Source organism: Perca fluviatilis, chromosome 11, assembly GCF_010015445.1.
Source record: "Perca fluviatilis chromosome 11, GENO_Pfluv_1.0, whole genome shotgun sequence".
Classification (NCBI taxonomy): Eukaryota; Metazoa; Chordata; class Actinopteri; order Perciformes; family Percidae; genus Perca; species Perca fluviatilis.
This window is the reverse complement of record NC_053122.1, coordinates 35,431,646-35,446,045: the sequence shown is the minus strand read 5'-3', so window position 1 is coordinate 35,446,045 and position 14,400 is coordinate 35,431,646. Positions and strand designations below refer to the sequence as shown.

General features: G+C 43.0%; 2 protein-coding genes across 2 annotated transcripts; one reads left to right on the top strand and one right to left on the bottom strand.

The window, feature by feature from the left end:
• Positions 1 to 465: 465 nt before the first annotated feature.
• Positions 466 to 1,810, top strand: LOC120568905 (trace amine-associated receptor 7e-like). Its single transcript, XM_039816650.1, has 2 exons — positions 466 to 632; positions 994 to 1,810. Exons 1-2 carry the CDS (start codon positions 466 to 468, stop codon positions 1,808 to 1,810), a joined length of 984 nt encoding a protein of 327 aa, XP_039672584.1.
• A 422-nt stretch (positions 1,811 to 2,232) lies between these two features.
• LOC120567707 (general transcription factor II-I repeat domain-containing protein 2B-like) lies at positions 2,233 to 14,367 on the bottom strand. Its single transcript, XM_039814677.1, has 4 exons — positions 14,310 to 14,367; positions 13,976 to 14,129; positions 8,448 to 9,750; positions 2,233 to 2,250 (listed from the first exon to the last, which is right to left on the bottom strand). The coding sequence occupies exons 1-4, from the start codon at positions 14,365 to 14,367 to the stop codon at positions 2,233 to 2,235; spliced, it is 1,533 nt and encodes a 510-aa protein (XP_039670611.1).
• Positions 14,368 to 14,400: the final 33 nt, after the last annotated feature.

Genomic DNA, 14,400 nt, shown 5'->3' with positions numbered 1-14,400 from the left:
CAGCACACATACCAAAACTATGCCTTAGCTGCCAGTATCTCTGCACATGAGGCTGATTGGCTGGGCCTTGGTGGCTTGGACAGCAAACCATAGATTGTAAATATAGTGGATTTAGCACCAGACCTTACTCCACAGGGCTGTAGAGATAGAGCAGGCAATGCAAGACTTCTATTATTGAAATTTGAAAAGTTATCCGTAGGACAATAATAGGAGAAAGGAAAGGAAACAAGGGTAGAAAATGACAAAAGAGAGATTGGATAGAGAGACAGTGAGAAAGGCAGGGTTGCAGAGAAAGCGATGAAGATGATGGTGGGATGTGCAGAGTGAGGGAGGAGGGTTATCAGAGTCAAACAGGGACTGAGAGAGAGGAGTGGATGAAGAGAATGTGAGAGAGATAAATCAGTTACATGACTCAGGTTAGTTCAGAAAGCTGCCAGAGCTGCAGCTATCTGCAGATCTCTGCAGATGGAGGTTGAGGACCGAGCCGAGCTCTGCTTTCCACAGTTCCCAAACACCTCCTGCATAAAGCCCTTGTCTCCTTGGCCCCAAACAGTTACCATTGTGTTCTACTCCATCTCTCCGATCACTGTGACTCTCAACCTGCTCATCATCATCTCAATCTCCCACTTCAGGCAGATATTAACTTCTCAGCTTCTCTCTACAGGAACTGTAACTTAATAATGTGAACAGCTGCTGTACATTTAGAAGAATTGTCTTTGAGCTAGTACTGAATAATGTTGCTCCAAATGTCTGACTTTGATGCCAGAGACTGTTGTTCATGTCCACTCTCTAACCAATACTAAGCATTGTTTCTGTCCACTGTGACCTCAACCAAGTCATATTAACTGTCTACACTTAAACATATGGTAACTACTGATGTGGTGGAATGGAAAATGTTCAAACTGATATGGATTTTTATATTCATTTTGAATACTGGTTTTGGTTGTTTTGTCACTCTTGTTGGTTAAATGGTGCTTTTCTCTTTCCCTCCAGGCAGCTCCACACACCCACCAACATCCTCCTCCTCTCTCTGGCTGTCTCAGACCTTCTAGTGGGCCTCGTGCTGATGCCTGTAGAAGTTCTCCGAAAAACATCCTGCTGGTTTCTTGGTGAATTTGTGTGTTCTACGTTTACTCTTCTTTCAGTCAACATTCCCTCAGCCTCAATAGGTGACATAGTGCTCATATCAGTTGACCGTTATGTGGCTATTTGTGACCCACTGCATTACACTACTAAAGTCACCGGGAGAATAGTTAAACTCAGTGTTTGTCTGTGTTGGCTCTGTTCTGTTTCCTACAGCCTTCACTTTGTAAAGGATCTTCCGAGTCAACCAGGGAGTTATAAATCCTGCTACGGAGAATGTTTGTTGAACACTGATGACATCTCAATGCTTTTTGATCTTTGTGTTACCTTTATTGTTCCAGTTACTGTCATCATAGCTCTGTATCTGAGAATATTTGCCGTGGCTGTGTCTCAGGCTCGTGCCATGCGCTCTCACATTACAGCTGTCACACTCCAGCATTCAGTGACTCCAAAGGCAAAGAAATCAGAGCTGAAAGCAGCCAGGAATCTTGGTGTTCTTGTACTGGTGTTCCTAATTTGTTTCTGCCCATATTTTGTTGTAGCATGGGTAGATGAAAACTGGGTTAGAACTTTAATTGGACAGTTTATACTCATTCTGTATTTTTTTAACTCTTGTCTAAACCCTGTGATATATGCCTTCTTGTACCCCTGGTTTAGAAAAGCAGTTAAACTCATTGTAACTCTTCAGATACTGCAGCCTGGCTCCTCTGAGACCAACATGCTGTAGAGAGACTGTGGAGGGTCTGAGATCAGATAAGGATGAATGAGTGAATATGTTACTGCTGTTCAGTGAGTGAGTTAACAAATGAGAAAAGTAGTTTTTTCAGTTTAGGGCCATTCATGTTTGATCCTCTTTTGTCATGGCCCTTGAGCCAGGTTGTGACACCTGTATCACATTTGTTGTTTCTATGTAAAGCACTATAAATTTAAATTTCAGTTACATTTAACTTATTTTAGACAAATTATGTGAATGCGATGGGTTGCCATTTAAAATCATTTTTACTATTCAATTGTACATAGCATTGTGATTTTTTTTCTCAAGTTGCATGAAATATAATAAACAAGACATATTCATAATGTAACTCCATGTCCTTGACTGGTCAAGAAAAACGACTGAGAATCTGTTTACCGTGTCTCTAAGAACACGGGTCACCAGGGGTTGCAAGCCTGCAGGGCATTAATCAGTTAAACAGAGAGAACCAGATACTCTTACTGGCCGTTTTCCAATCGTTCCTAATTCTCACTAAGTGATAGGCATTTCAGACGTATAAAGCTGCATTTAGACAACATTGTGTGAAGAAACACAGGCCTTTTATTCATGTAAATAGGGCCACTCTGCTGAGGCAGTAGGGCTTTGTTAAATAAAAAAAGAGCAGTGGTACAACTTTTGCTGGCAGGTAATGGGACGTCATCTAATAAGGTGTTGTGTCTGTAAATAGGGTCAGGAAAGGAGGGATTAATTAAAGTCAGAGAGAAACTATGGCTCCATGGTCCAAACGAACCGCACCAAGGGGGAAAACCAACTCTAGTGTGATTCAACCAAACTAAATGAGACAGTTGTTAAAGCCTGAGTCCTTTTTTTGTTGGTCCACTTTTCGGTCCATTTGGATGACAGATGCCTGCAACAAACACCCTTAGTATAGCAGCCTGTGCCATGCAACAATTATTGTTCAGTGTAGAGCTACATTATCTGAACACTTAAACTGCCACACTTATTCATGAAATGCTCTGCTGACTTGCCAGAAGATGGAGCTGTTGACTTGTATTTTGCAGGATAGAAGTGAAGTAAAGTAGTTGAGATGACAAGGTGAATAGTGGTGTAGTCAAGTCAACCTTTGTCAAGTCCAAGACCAGCACTAGTCAAGGCCGAGTCCAAATGAGAGACAGAAAAAGAGAATCCTCTTCAAGACCACTTAGATACTTGTTCATAATGTATGTGATGCAAGAGACACTATATCTTTTATTTTAAGATAATAATTTTGCATTATTTTTTGTAATGATCCAAAAGCAAGTACAGTGTAACAAATCAAATGAGGCTATAGACAGGTGTCACAGGTGTCACTAAAAACACAAATGTTCCCATTTTTTAAACTTATCACTTGTCTTGAAGAATCAACGGTACAAAGTGCTCAGTGACATTGTGTCTGTGGCCCCTAATAATAAAGGCAAAAACAATAGGGTCCACGCGGCTTCACTGCTCGGCCCCTAATTATCATCAAGGGATTTATTGGAAATGTCCTCGGGTATGTAAGGTATATGAAATGTGGCCAACCGCACTCATCCCAGAGCTGAGAAATATAGTACACCCAAAAGTAAGTGAAAGAGCAAGACACTCCAATGGAGTTATTCACTGAAAAAACAGCTACCATGGAAACGTTGAAAATGTTTTTTTGCACTTCATCAAAGCACCAAAAATGTAGTCTATTTAGCAAAACTGTGATAAGATGAATGTGGGTACACGTAACATACACCACAAGGATGAGAGCACAATAGTAGCATCAGACATAATGATGGCATAATCTTTAAGAAGTGTGAATGGATCAAACTGACAATCCAAAATCCACTATGAAAACTAAAGACCAAGATGAAAGAGTAACATCAATATTGAACAGGCTGGCCTGTTTTGTAGCTCACTTGAACAAATCAAGCTAAAAGAGGTGAAGAAAACAGCAAATACTTTGTAGTAAGTAATAGTTAAAGTAAAATAAGTCAAACTATGCTAAGCCAAATGAAGCTGTGGACTCGTGTGCAGAAAGGGGTTTTAAGCAGGAAGAGGTGTAAAATTATAATTACATGGTCTATAATCATAACCATACAAACTGTTAATTATTTAAATCTTCTAAATTAAAATATCTTTGATTTTGTGTCTCCAATCCCCACATAAGCATAATGCCAGAGTACACAGTGGCATGTTAACCTAGGACACAAACTAATGAGCTGATCATTTCAGACAGGTGTGTTGATGCTCTGAAACATCTCAAACATGCAGGGAAGTTTTCCAAAGAACAATGGCTGATCATGTAGAAGATGTGACATTGTGACCGTTTGAACTTTCAATCTTCAGGTCCAAAGGCAAACACTGATCTCAGTGAGCTATTGTCCAGGTGATGACTCCACTAGATATTTGGCTATATTTTATTGAGTCAGCCTGAGTTGACTCAATAACATGACTTTCTTTAACTGGAACTGGACTGATTGTTAATCAGAATCAGGTGTGTTAATGCAGACACACATTTAAAATATGCAGGGCAGTTGTCCACAGCACAAAGCCTTATTAGATACATGTATAATTTTCTTGCAACACCATGGCCTCGAACTCAGAACCTTTGAGGCCGAACGAAGGTTCTGATCTCATGCTACGTTTACACGTAGCCGGCTATTTTCATAAACAAAAAAAAATAAAAAATAAAAAAAATAACAACGCTGTTGTGTTTTCAGAAAAGTGTTTGTTTACATGTACCCGTGTATATATGCTGCCAATGCTGTCAAGAGCATGCCAAACCTGTAGGTGGCAGAGTAACGAGAAGCTCAAGCCAATCCAAGCTCTTAGCAAATCAGAATCCCGAAAATAGCAACAACAGCAACAAATCACTTCCTCTCTCTTCTCTTTCTCACTTCCTCGGCTGCCTAAACCTCCGTTTGTCTCAGTTTACATGCAAATGTGCAAACGAAGATTTCATGTAGCACGTACGGCTGATTTGTTATGAATTTTTAAAGTTTAGAATTTTAAATGGCTGTTGTAGCGCCACCATCAGGACTATTAGCATACAAATCGCACTGATTGCATTTGGCATAGGACTGGACTTATGTGCAAAGTTTGGTGAGTTTTCATGCATGGGAACATGGATTTCTTTGGAAGAAGAAGAAGAAGAAGAATGTAATACAGGCAAATAAAATATTGCTGCTTCTCGGCCCCTAATGAACATCAGAAAACTTATATAATGGACAAACTATTTACATTTCTTCACAGAAAGGCCCAAACTTATGCCAAAACTCAAAACAGTAATGCCATTCTTCTCTATAGAACGGTTTAGAACGGTTATGTATAGACGATCTTTGGTCATATCTAACTATTCTGCCCTCGGAATCTTTGTTTCGTCCCTCGAATGACGTATTGCTGGCCTAATGTATGACGGACCAGCCTTCCATTGGTTAAAAAGACATAAAGAAGTGGCTGCCAGAGCATGATGGGAAAAAAATTGATGGTTGCATTAGAGCTTGCCACAATCGGCCGTGATAAACGACAGAGAATTCATGGACATTAAGTGTATCAATCTTTTATGTAACAGTAACCATATGTAAGGGCTATGATGACACCAAAGACATCAGCAGAATGGCAGAACATTTCTTTCAACAAAATTGCCCAAAAATGAACACGGATGCATGAATGTACGTTGTATGGAACCATAATGATGGGAGCAAAGCAGGAAGTAAGGTGACGAAGTATAAGAGCGCCAGATTTCAGCGCAACAGACTGATCTCATTAAGTGGCATATGTATGACACGCCAATCCGTATGCCATTTTGGCGCGTTATCAAGACGCCGTTTGGCCTCCATTGACTTACATTACGTGTGAATTATCGGCGTAGCGAGTAGTATGAAAGGACGGAAGTCCACAGATGGGTAAAACAGAGGACTTTCACCCAGGAGAGCCGGGATTGTGTGGCGTGGGACGCAATCCCCACGCAATTTAAAGGGATATTTCACCGTTGGAAAGATGAATATATGTTTAAATTGGGTCAATTATGTAGTAGAAATGTGAACCTTTTTTAGAAATTGGTGGCTTCTAGGCCGAGAAAAGCCAGAAAATATGTTTTTGGCTCATGTGGATGAAAGACGTCAAATCCACGGCTACCGTTTACAGACAGACAGTGAGACAGTCAACTCAACTCAAGTGTGTTTTATTGTCATTTCAACCATATACACGAAACGTTTCACCGTGGCTCAAGTGATTACACAATTAAAATATATAAAAACGACATTACATAAAAACGACATACGAAACAGGCTACATTTAGTGCACGCACATTATATGCTCCGTAAAGTTCAGCTAACACATAGCTACTAGCATTTGTGATTGGTGGGCTGTAAACACTGAGTATAAACACAGCCGTAAATAAGGAATGTAGAATGGTCGGCATTTAACAGTCACAAACTCCACCAGCAGTTAGCAGATAGTTGGATACAAGCACCCCATTTCTGCACCAGTCCGTGTTAACACAGCCCACCTCCACTAGTCTTACCCGGCGACAGAGCAGCCGGCCTGGTAGCTGGATAGTCCGGTACACTGTTGTTCAGCAATAGGGTTGGGCGATGTCCCCTAAATTGGCAGTTGACGATGTTTAAAGTAAAACATCGTGATGGACGATGATATCGTCGTCCGGGCCGGGGATTTGTAGCTTTACATAAATATTTTGTTCTACTACTATCGGCAAACAGTTAACATAGAAATTATTAGATATACATTTAAATGCCCTGTGTATGGTGCCCTGCTAGTAGGTTTTACAACTTGACCTACTTTCACTTAAGTACGGTGCAGTAAAATCAATCAGATGTCCGTGATCTGCGTAACGACAGTACAGTGGGGCGTCTGCCTTCAACAGAGCGACAGTAATAACCTAATATACCATCATTACTGAGTTTAAACTACATTCTCGGTTATGTTTGCACTGAATAACGCATTCAATAAACAGAAACGCAATATTAGCTCGCACATAAAATAGCACCCTCGTGAATTAGCCTACTGTTGCTAACGTACATTCATAAATCCTGCATAACATCGTCCCGTACCTATAGGTGCCACGGGGCCACATGAGAAACAGAAAATATTGTGGAGGGCCGGGCCAAAAGGCTGAACTCAATTCTGCATAATATTAATTGTATTTCTTTATAAAAAGCAGTAAATAACATTGTTTTGACAAGCTGGTGAGAGTAGGCTATATGTTTATAATTAAGCAATGAAAAAGTGAGGTCGCCTTACAAAAAATTTAATTTATTCAATTAAATTTCCCAAAGCAATGGTAAACAAAATGTGAACACTTTTTTTACCATTTTGACTTATATTAGTGAACATTTTCTGTCACATTCACTCCAAAACACATTTTGAGTTTCAAATACTGTTCCTAGTCACAAACTCCACCAGCAGTTAGCAGTTAAATGGATACAAATCACCACATTTCTGCGCCACTCGGTGTTAACACAGCCCACCTCTTTTACCTGGCGACAGAGCATCTCTAGCTCGGAGGGCTAGCAGGCCTGGTAGCTGGACAGTCCGGTACACTATTCAGGCAGGTTTCCACAACAACAAAAACACGGCAGTCTCTGAACTCACGTTTGGAGTGTCGTTGAAGTTGGATGTAGTCCAGTTTGTGGTCTAAATGAGCGGACACTTGCAAGCAGGATCCGTAAAGTTCAGCTAACGCATACTAGCATTGGTGTAGCTAAACACAGAGTATAAACACAGCCGTGAATTAGCGTGGAATGTCGAATGGTCGGCATTTAACAGTCACAAGCTCCACCAGCAGTTAGCAGTAGCTAGTTGGATTTTATTTCTACACCAGTCCGTTTAACACAGTCCACCTCCACGGGCGGCGAGCAGCCTGGTAGCTGGATAGTCCCGGTTCCGGTCACTGTTGTTCAGGCATGTTTCCACAACAACAAAAACACAGCAGGAGTTTTGTTGAAGGAGGATGTAGTCCAGCTTGTTGTTTAATGAGCAGACACTTGCAAGCAGGATGGCTGGGACAGGTGGACAGCTAGCGTTAGCTTTCCACCTAGCCGATGAGGATGTCCCCTAGCCGGCTAGCGGCATTGAGCGACACCGCTGGTCTCCGTGCAGGCGAAGCTCACGTAGTGTGCCGAGTATTGCGTCTGTAATAACGTTTCCTCCATATTCTCCGATCTGTACCGATGTATCCCGGTGGTACACACGTCCGGTAGTTTGAATGCAGATAATTGTTGTAAATGTTTTCTGCTGAAAACCGAAAGCCTGTTTAGCGAAGATTCAAGATGGCTGACAGTCGTTTTCATTCGGAATACCTCGGCCAGACTCGGCAGTCCAACCCCCGTGGGCGTGTTGAAAACATAAGGAAGTAGATCCTACTACTGGCTGTAGTCCTTTGCCTCTGGCCCAAAAATCTTCCAATGACGCAAAAATCGTCATTTACGTCATCGGAAGATTTTTTCCAGGCCCCAAATGCAGAAATCTCTCGTCTCAGGGGGACATGAGGGAGGGAGGCACGGTCATTCAGAAATACTATTGGGTTTCTACTGATACAAAGCTGAATGCTAAATCGGTGAAGTATCCCTTTAAGAGAAGAGTAGAAATCCAGCAGAGATCCTGACTTAAAGTGCTCTGCCAGTACTGCATCAGACTGCAGGTCAATGAGTTCCAGCTGAACATCACTGGGTGCATTATCCACACTGCAGGTAAAGGGAGAGGAAATCATGTGCATTTCATCCTCGATTGTTCTGAGATCTTCAAACCGCCTTGAAAACTCATCATGCAATGCTCCTAACATGGATGAGTACCTGCGGAGGTGATCAGCTGATGGTGGGACTTCTTTCAGGGTTTGCATGTGAGTGAGAGTGTTGCTCTCCAGTTGGCTTGAAAGAAACTGCATCTTTCTCATGAAAGCCTTCACCAGGCTGTGCATTTCATGAACAAAAAGGCCCTTGCCTTGCAGTTTGGTGTTCAGTTCATTCATTATTGCAGTCACATCAACAGCAAATGCAAAATCTGCCATCCAGTCCTCATCTGAGAGCTCTGGGATGTCTTTGCCTTTCTTCTCACAAAACTCTCGGATCTCTGCTTTCAGGTCCCAAACTCTTTTTAGCACTTTGCCCAGGCTGAGCCATCTGACAGCTGTGTGGTAGCCGATGTCACTCTGCTCAGTCTCATGCTCCTCCAAAAGTGCGACAAACTGTCTGTGATTCAATGCCCGTGCCCTGATGAAGTTTACGGTTTTAGTAACAACATCAACAACATGGTTAATTTTTAGCACTGACTTGCACAACACATGTTGGTGTATAATACAATGCAAAAACACCAATTTCTGATCTGCATTGATTTCAGTCACTTTATCTTGCATACGTTTCAAAAGTCCGACATTTTTCCCTGTAAGATTGGGACAGCCGTCCGTTGTGACACCTGCCAGTCTGTCCCATTTCAATCCCAGGGTGTCCATGCACGCATTTACCTCCGTAAACAGATTGCTCCCTGTCGTTGTCCCTTTCATCGACCGCATTGCTGCCAGCTCCTCCGTAATCTTGAAGTCCGTAATCCCACGGACAAATACGAGTAGCTGGGCTGTGTCGCGGACATCACAGCTCTCGTCCAAAGCCAAGGATAAAAAGTCAAAACTTGCCACTTCACGTTGCAGTTGAAGCTCCAGATTTCCCGCAATTTCCTCGATCCTTCTCGTCACGGTTCGCCTGGACAGCGGGACTTGCTCAAATGCTCCTTTTTTTTCAGGGCATATTAGTGCTGCAGAGTCCACCAAGCACTCTTTGACAAACTCCCCCCCCGAGAATGGCTTACTGTTTTTAGCGATTTTGTGGGATATCACAAAGCTGGTCTTAGTTGCTGCATCCCTGGATGTGTGAAGCTTGGTAAAGAAGCCTTGCTGCTTTTGCAGCTTAGCTAGCAAAGCTTCCGATGTTCGTGCCCTTTCAGCATCAGACAAGTTTTTGTATTTCTCCGCGTGTGTTGTCTCGTAATGCCGACTCAAATTGTAGTACTTAAACACGGCAATCCGCTCCCTGCAAACTAAACACACTGCTTTACCTCTGACTTCAGTAAATAAATACTTAGCAGTCCAATTTTTGTTGAAAATCCTGCATTCGGCATCTACCTTTCTTTTTTTAGCATTAGCGGACATTTTTGAGCGCTAAAGTCCTCTTGTGACTTGCTCGTGACAACGATCCAATAATGCGCACGTCTTGATATACGTATTGCGTCATTATGTACGTGAATAAAAACAACAACTTCAAAATAAAAGCAATGCAGCTTTAGTCCATGCATGAGGTAAAATTTGAAAATGTTTATTTTGTAATTTCCAATTAACCTTACACGCACAGAGTAGTGTCCACAAACTTAAGGAAAGTGTGATAGCGTTCCACTTTTAACGCTTTTTTCTCTCTCACTCGAGACCGCTGTGTCCAACGTTACTAGAGGGTAGAGTGAGCTACAACTGACAGGGAGAGAGAGAATGTATCACTACAGCCAATCCAGTCTGCTCAAAGCGATGGTCTTTTTCACAAATAGGCTGCACGTAAAGGGGGAAAAAGTAGCTTCCACTTAAGGAGCCCTATCTTGTCTTTGTGTCTTTGCTAGTTTAAGACCGACGCACTTGTCAATTTCCCATCCAGCGCCCGCGACTAGGATTAGTGTGTTTGACAGGGTGGGGGGGGCATCACGATGGTGGCTTTCCATCGTGATGTCGGCCAGCCATCACGATGGACGATGATATCGTCCATCGGCACAACCCTATTCAGCAATGTCTCCACAACAACAAAAACACAGCCGTCTCTGAACTCGTGTTGGGAGTTTCGTTGAAGTTAGATGTAGTCCAGTTTGTTGTTTAATGAGCGGACACTTGCAAGCAGGATTGATGGAACAGGTGGCCAGCTAGCGTTAGCTTTCCACCGGCACACTCGTTCAACGTTCCCCGCTGATGATGTCCCTTTACCGGCCAGAGGCATTGAGCAACACCGCTGGTCTCCATAGCAGGCGGGAGAAGCTGTGTTGAGTATTCCGTCTGTAATAAAGTGTCCTGCATATTCTCCGATCTGTACCACGTTTGCGGTAGTTTGAATGCACATAATTGTTGTTCTAAAATTTCCTTCGGGATGAATAAATCTATCTATCTATCTATCTATCTATCTATCTATCTATCTAAAAGTTTTCTGCCGAGAAGCCACTAGCGAAGATTCAAGATGGCTGACGCTTGTTTTAGTTCGGGAATCTTCAGAGAAAGACGACAGTCCAACCCGCTATGGGCTGGTTGAAAACATGCGGAAGTAGCTCCTACTACTGGCTGTAGTCCATTGCCTCTGGACTACCGGCAATTTCCACTGGATGCGGAACGTCTGCGGAACGTCTCCGGAACGTCGACGGAGTCATTAGGTTTCCATTAAAGTCAATCTGTGTATTTCCACAGACTGCGGAACGTCTGCGTCCCGACTCCATCCCAGTTCCGTCAGTCCGCAGCCCTCCGCAGCAGATACGCAGAGCTTCTATTTTTGACGGACGACGGAGAGCTCCGCAGCAATTCAGCACACGGCAGATAGTGCGGGACAGGAAGTCGAGCACAGAAACAAAATAAATATCCGGTTAATTTTCAAAATAGAATACACCGTGCTCACGGCGGATCATATTTCCCTGAACTACACCTTGAAAACACAGTTGTTTCCCCTCTACTCCTCTGGATGGAAACAAACGGTTGTTGGTTTTGTGGTTCTATTCTACCTGAATTCGCGAAAACTTGTGGGTCCTCGTGACTACAGCTGTCAGTTACGGCCGCAGCCGTTCCGCAAGAAATCCGGACCCGGTGGGTATTGACGGACGGCGGAGCACGCAGCAGACACGCAGCGGAGCCGGTCCGCAGCTGTTACGCATCCAGTGGAAATCCCCGGTTGGAGTCTAACTGGGGATTTAGGGTTAGGGGTTAGGGTTACAATCTAACTGGAGATCAGGGTTTATGATTAGGGTCAGAATCTAACTAGAGATTTGAAAGTATGACTACGTCTAAGTTTCCAACCCAACCCAACGTCAAAGTAGTTTAAAAATGTCTTAAAAATACATAAACAATTCCCAGTGACTTAGGCCTGGTCGGTTACCAGGCTTGCAATACACTGAAGGAGCTATGCAAAATATAGGACTGATAGAGGCAAAAGGGTGGCAAAATGGAGGGGAATTTTGCAATTGGTGGGTAAAAATTGTGTGACTCAGTTCTTTTTTGCCACTTCTTTTCACATTTCAACCAAAGTCTGTGATTTCCTTGCATTGAGCTAAAAAATGTGGCAGCACATCATTGGGGTTAAGAGGCTGTCTAAAACAATCAACCAACAAAAAGATGAGGATTATTCAAAGAAAAGTAAAAGAAGACGTTTTCATTACCAAGTGGACAGTTGGCGACAATGGCGAGGTTCGTGGCTGATTAACAGCAGCAGTTAATCGTAATAACTTGACAACTCTTAAATGTGTAGTTCAAGAACAATGCTGGTGCTTCCTTTGAGGCAAACCTTGGCTGGTAAAAAGCCTGTGTGTCCAAAAAAGTTAACTTCAGGCCCTGCTTACAACCATATGGTTCATTCAAACAATGTAGTCTTCAGCAAGTTTAAAGAGACAAAGTTCATGTGAATGCTACAGTATGGTGTCTTAATTAGCAGAGCTAAAACTGAAGTGCCAAACTCATCTCCCAATAGATCAGTGTTTGATGGGCTAAATGACCATTTACTTTGTTGTGTATAGTGGGCATCATCAGACACACAAACAGTCAGGTCCTGTGAGATTTAATTTGCCTCTCTGTGAACAATGTTTTGCAGCCCATTAGTGGCTCCTAAAGGCGGTGTGCTGAACCCCTCTGGACAGGAAGTTTGTTCACACCTGCATGGGTTAGTCAGATGATGACATCTCGACCAATGAGGTGTCACTGCCAGCAGAGGTGTGAAGACAAACAAGCATCAGCATGAACCCATCAACATATGATGTAATCATTACTGAACAGTGATGTTTTTTCAGTTGATATTGTGTCTGACAATGCAATAATTTAATCAAGTGGAATTGTTTTGATTTTTTTTAACATAAAAAGGGATTCAATTAACATGTGTAATGTGAGAGGGGTTGCTGCCAGTCACAAATCCACAGAGAATTATCTCCCAACTGTGCAGCTCCTCTCACCTCTACAGACTGTTTTTAACTCACTGTTTTCATGTTTTCAGGCCCAAATCTTTACTGTTTTTGTTCACTCTCACAGCTCTTACAATAATAATAATTCCATACATTTATATAGCGCTCTATCATAGACACTCAAAGCGCTTCGGGGGGACCGCACTCTACCACCACCAATATGCCTTACGATGCCAGACGCTCACCTCTCATCAGAGTCCATTTCAGGACTCTAAAACCCACTGTACCAAAGAGTTTGGTGTAGCTCAGCAGCAAATAGACAGTTAGAGACCAGCTGGTGAATAAAGTGGCGGATTTAGCAGGTAAAGAGGGTTGTAGTGCTGCCGGAGTACACCAAAATGTACGGAAGGGGCCAATTGAGCAAAGCATTAAATAAGGAAGTAAGTAGAAGTATAAGAGTGCCAAATTCTGTGTAAGAAAGCAGGTTAGGGTGGTGGATGGGTCAAACAAACACTGGACTTTCAGCCAGGAGATCGGGGACCGTGTCCTGTTTGAAAATAAAAGTAGTGGGGCGTATTTTCTTGCCAACAATAGGACGTTAATTCATATATTGCTCCTATGGGTCGTATTAGAGGGTAGGAATAAGAAAACTGTATTGTCATATGGTTTGGAAGACTTGTTGGACCCTTTATTATCCTACTGGTTCTACTTCATCCAATACAAACATGCAATGGTGTTATTTATTTAGTGCTTAACAACAAGACAGCGCCAGCCAAATTCAATCAGACTGCAATGGAGAGGATAGATGGGAGGTGGGAAGGCCCGAGGCTTGCTGACTGTTAGGATATGCTCGCAGGCCGAGAATCTATAAAGTTATAAGTCGGCAAGAAATCAAGCAGGGGGCTAGCGGTCAACCTGCTTGACTCCAGAGAGGTGCTAGAGGGCCCATGAAGGCACTGGAGGTCTGGGAGCAGAATTTGGAAGATTAAGAGGGGACTGGAACAGGCTAAAGAGAGCCAGGTTCTGGAGCAGAACCTTCACCTGAAGAATGCCACTTGTTGGCCAAACTCTGGCACCCGCTCACAGATGGCAGTGGGGAGCTTCAGGAAGTAGTGCACAGGTGGATAGGAGACCGATGGGAAAGTGTCAGGGCATCTGGTGGCAACTCTGGAGAGTTCCTTAGAAGTGCATGGGCCTGGGGGTAGTGGCAGGAACAGAGGGCCTGACTGAGCAGAATAAACTGCTGAGGCAGCCGACGAGACACTGAGATGGCCTAACAAGATTAAACCAGACTGGCTGTTCTCATAAACCATACGTACATATAGCTACGAAAAGTAACCTACTGTAATTCGTATGTATACCAGGTATTTATTACCGTCAGGGCCAGTGTCTCCCTCGGTATCCTCCTCCACAATGTCAAAAGTCTGTTTCATTTGAGCGAGCAGAAATCAACTTTGAGAGGAGAG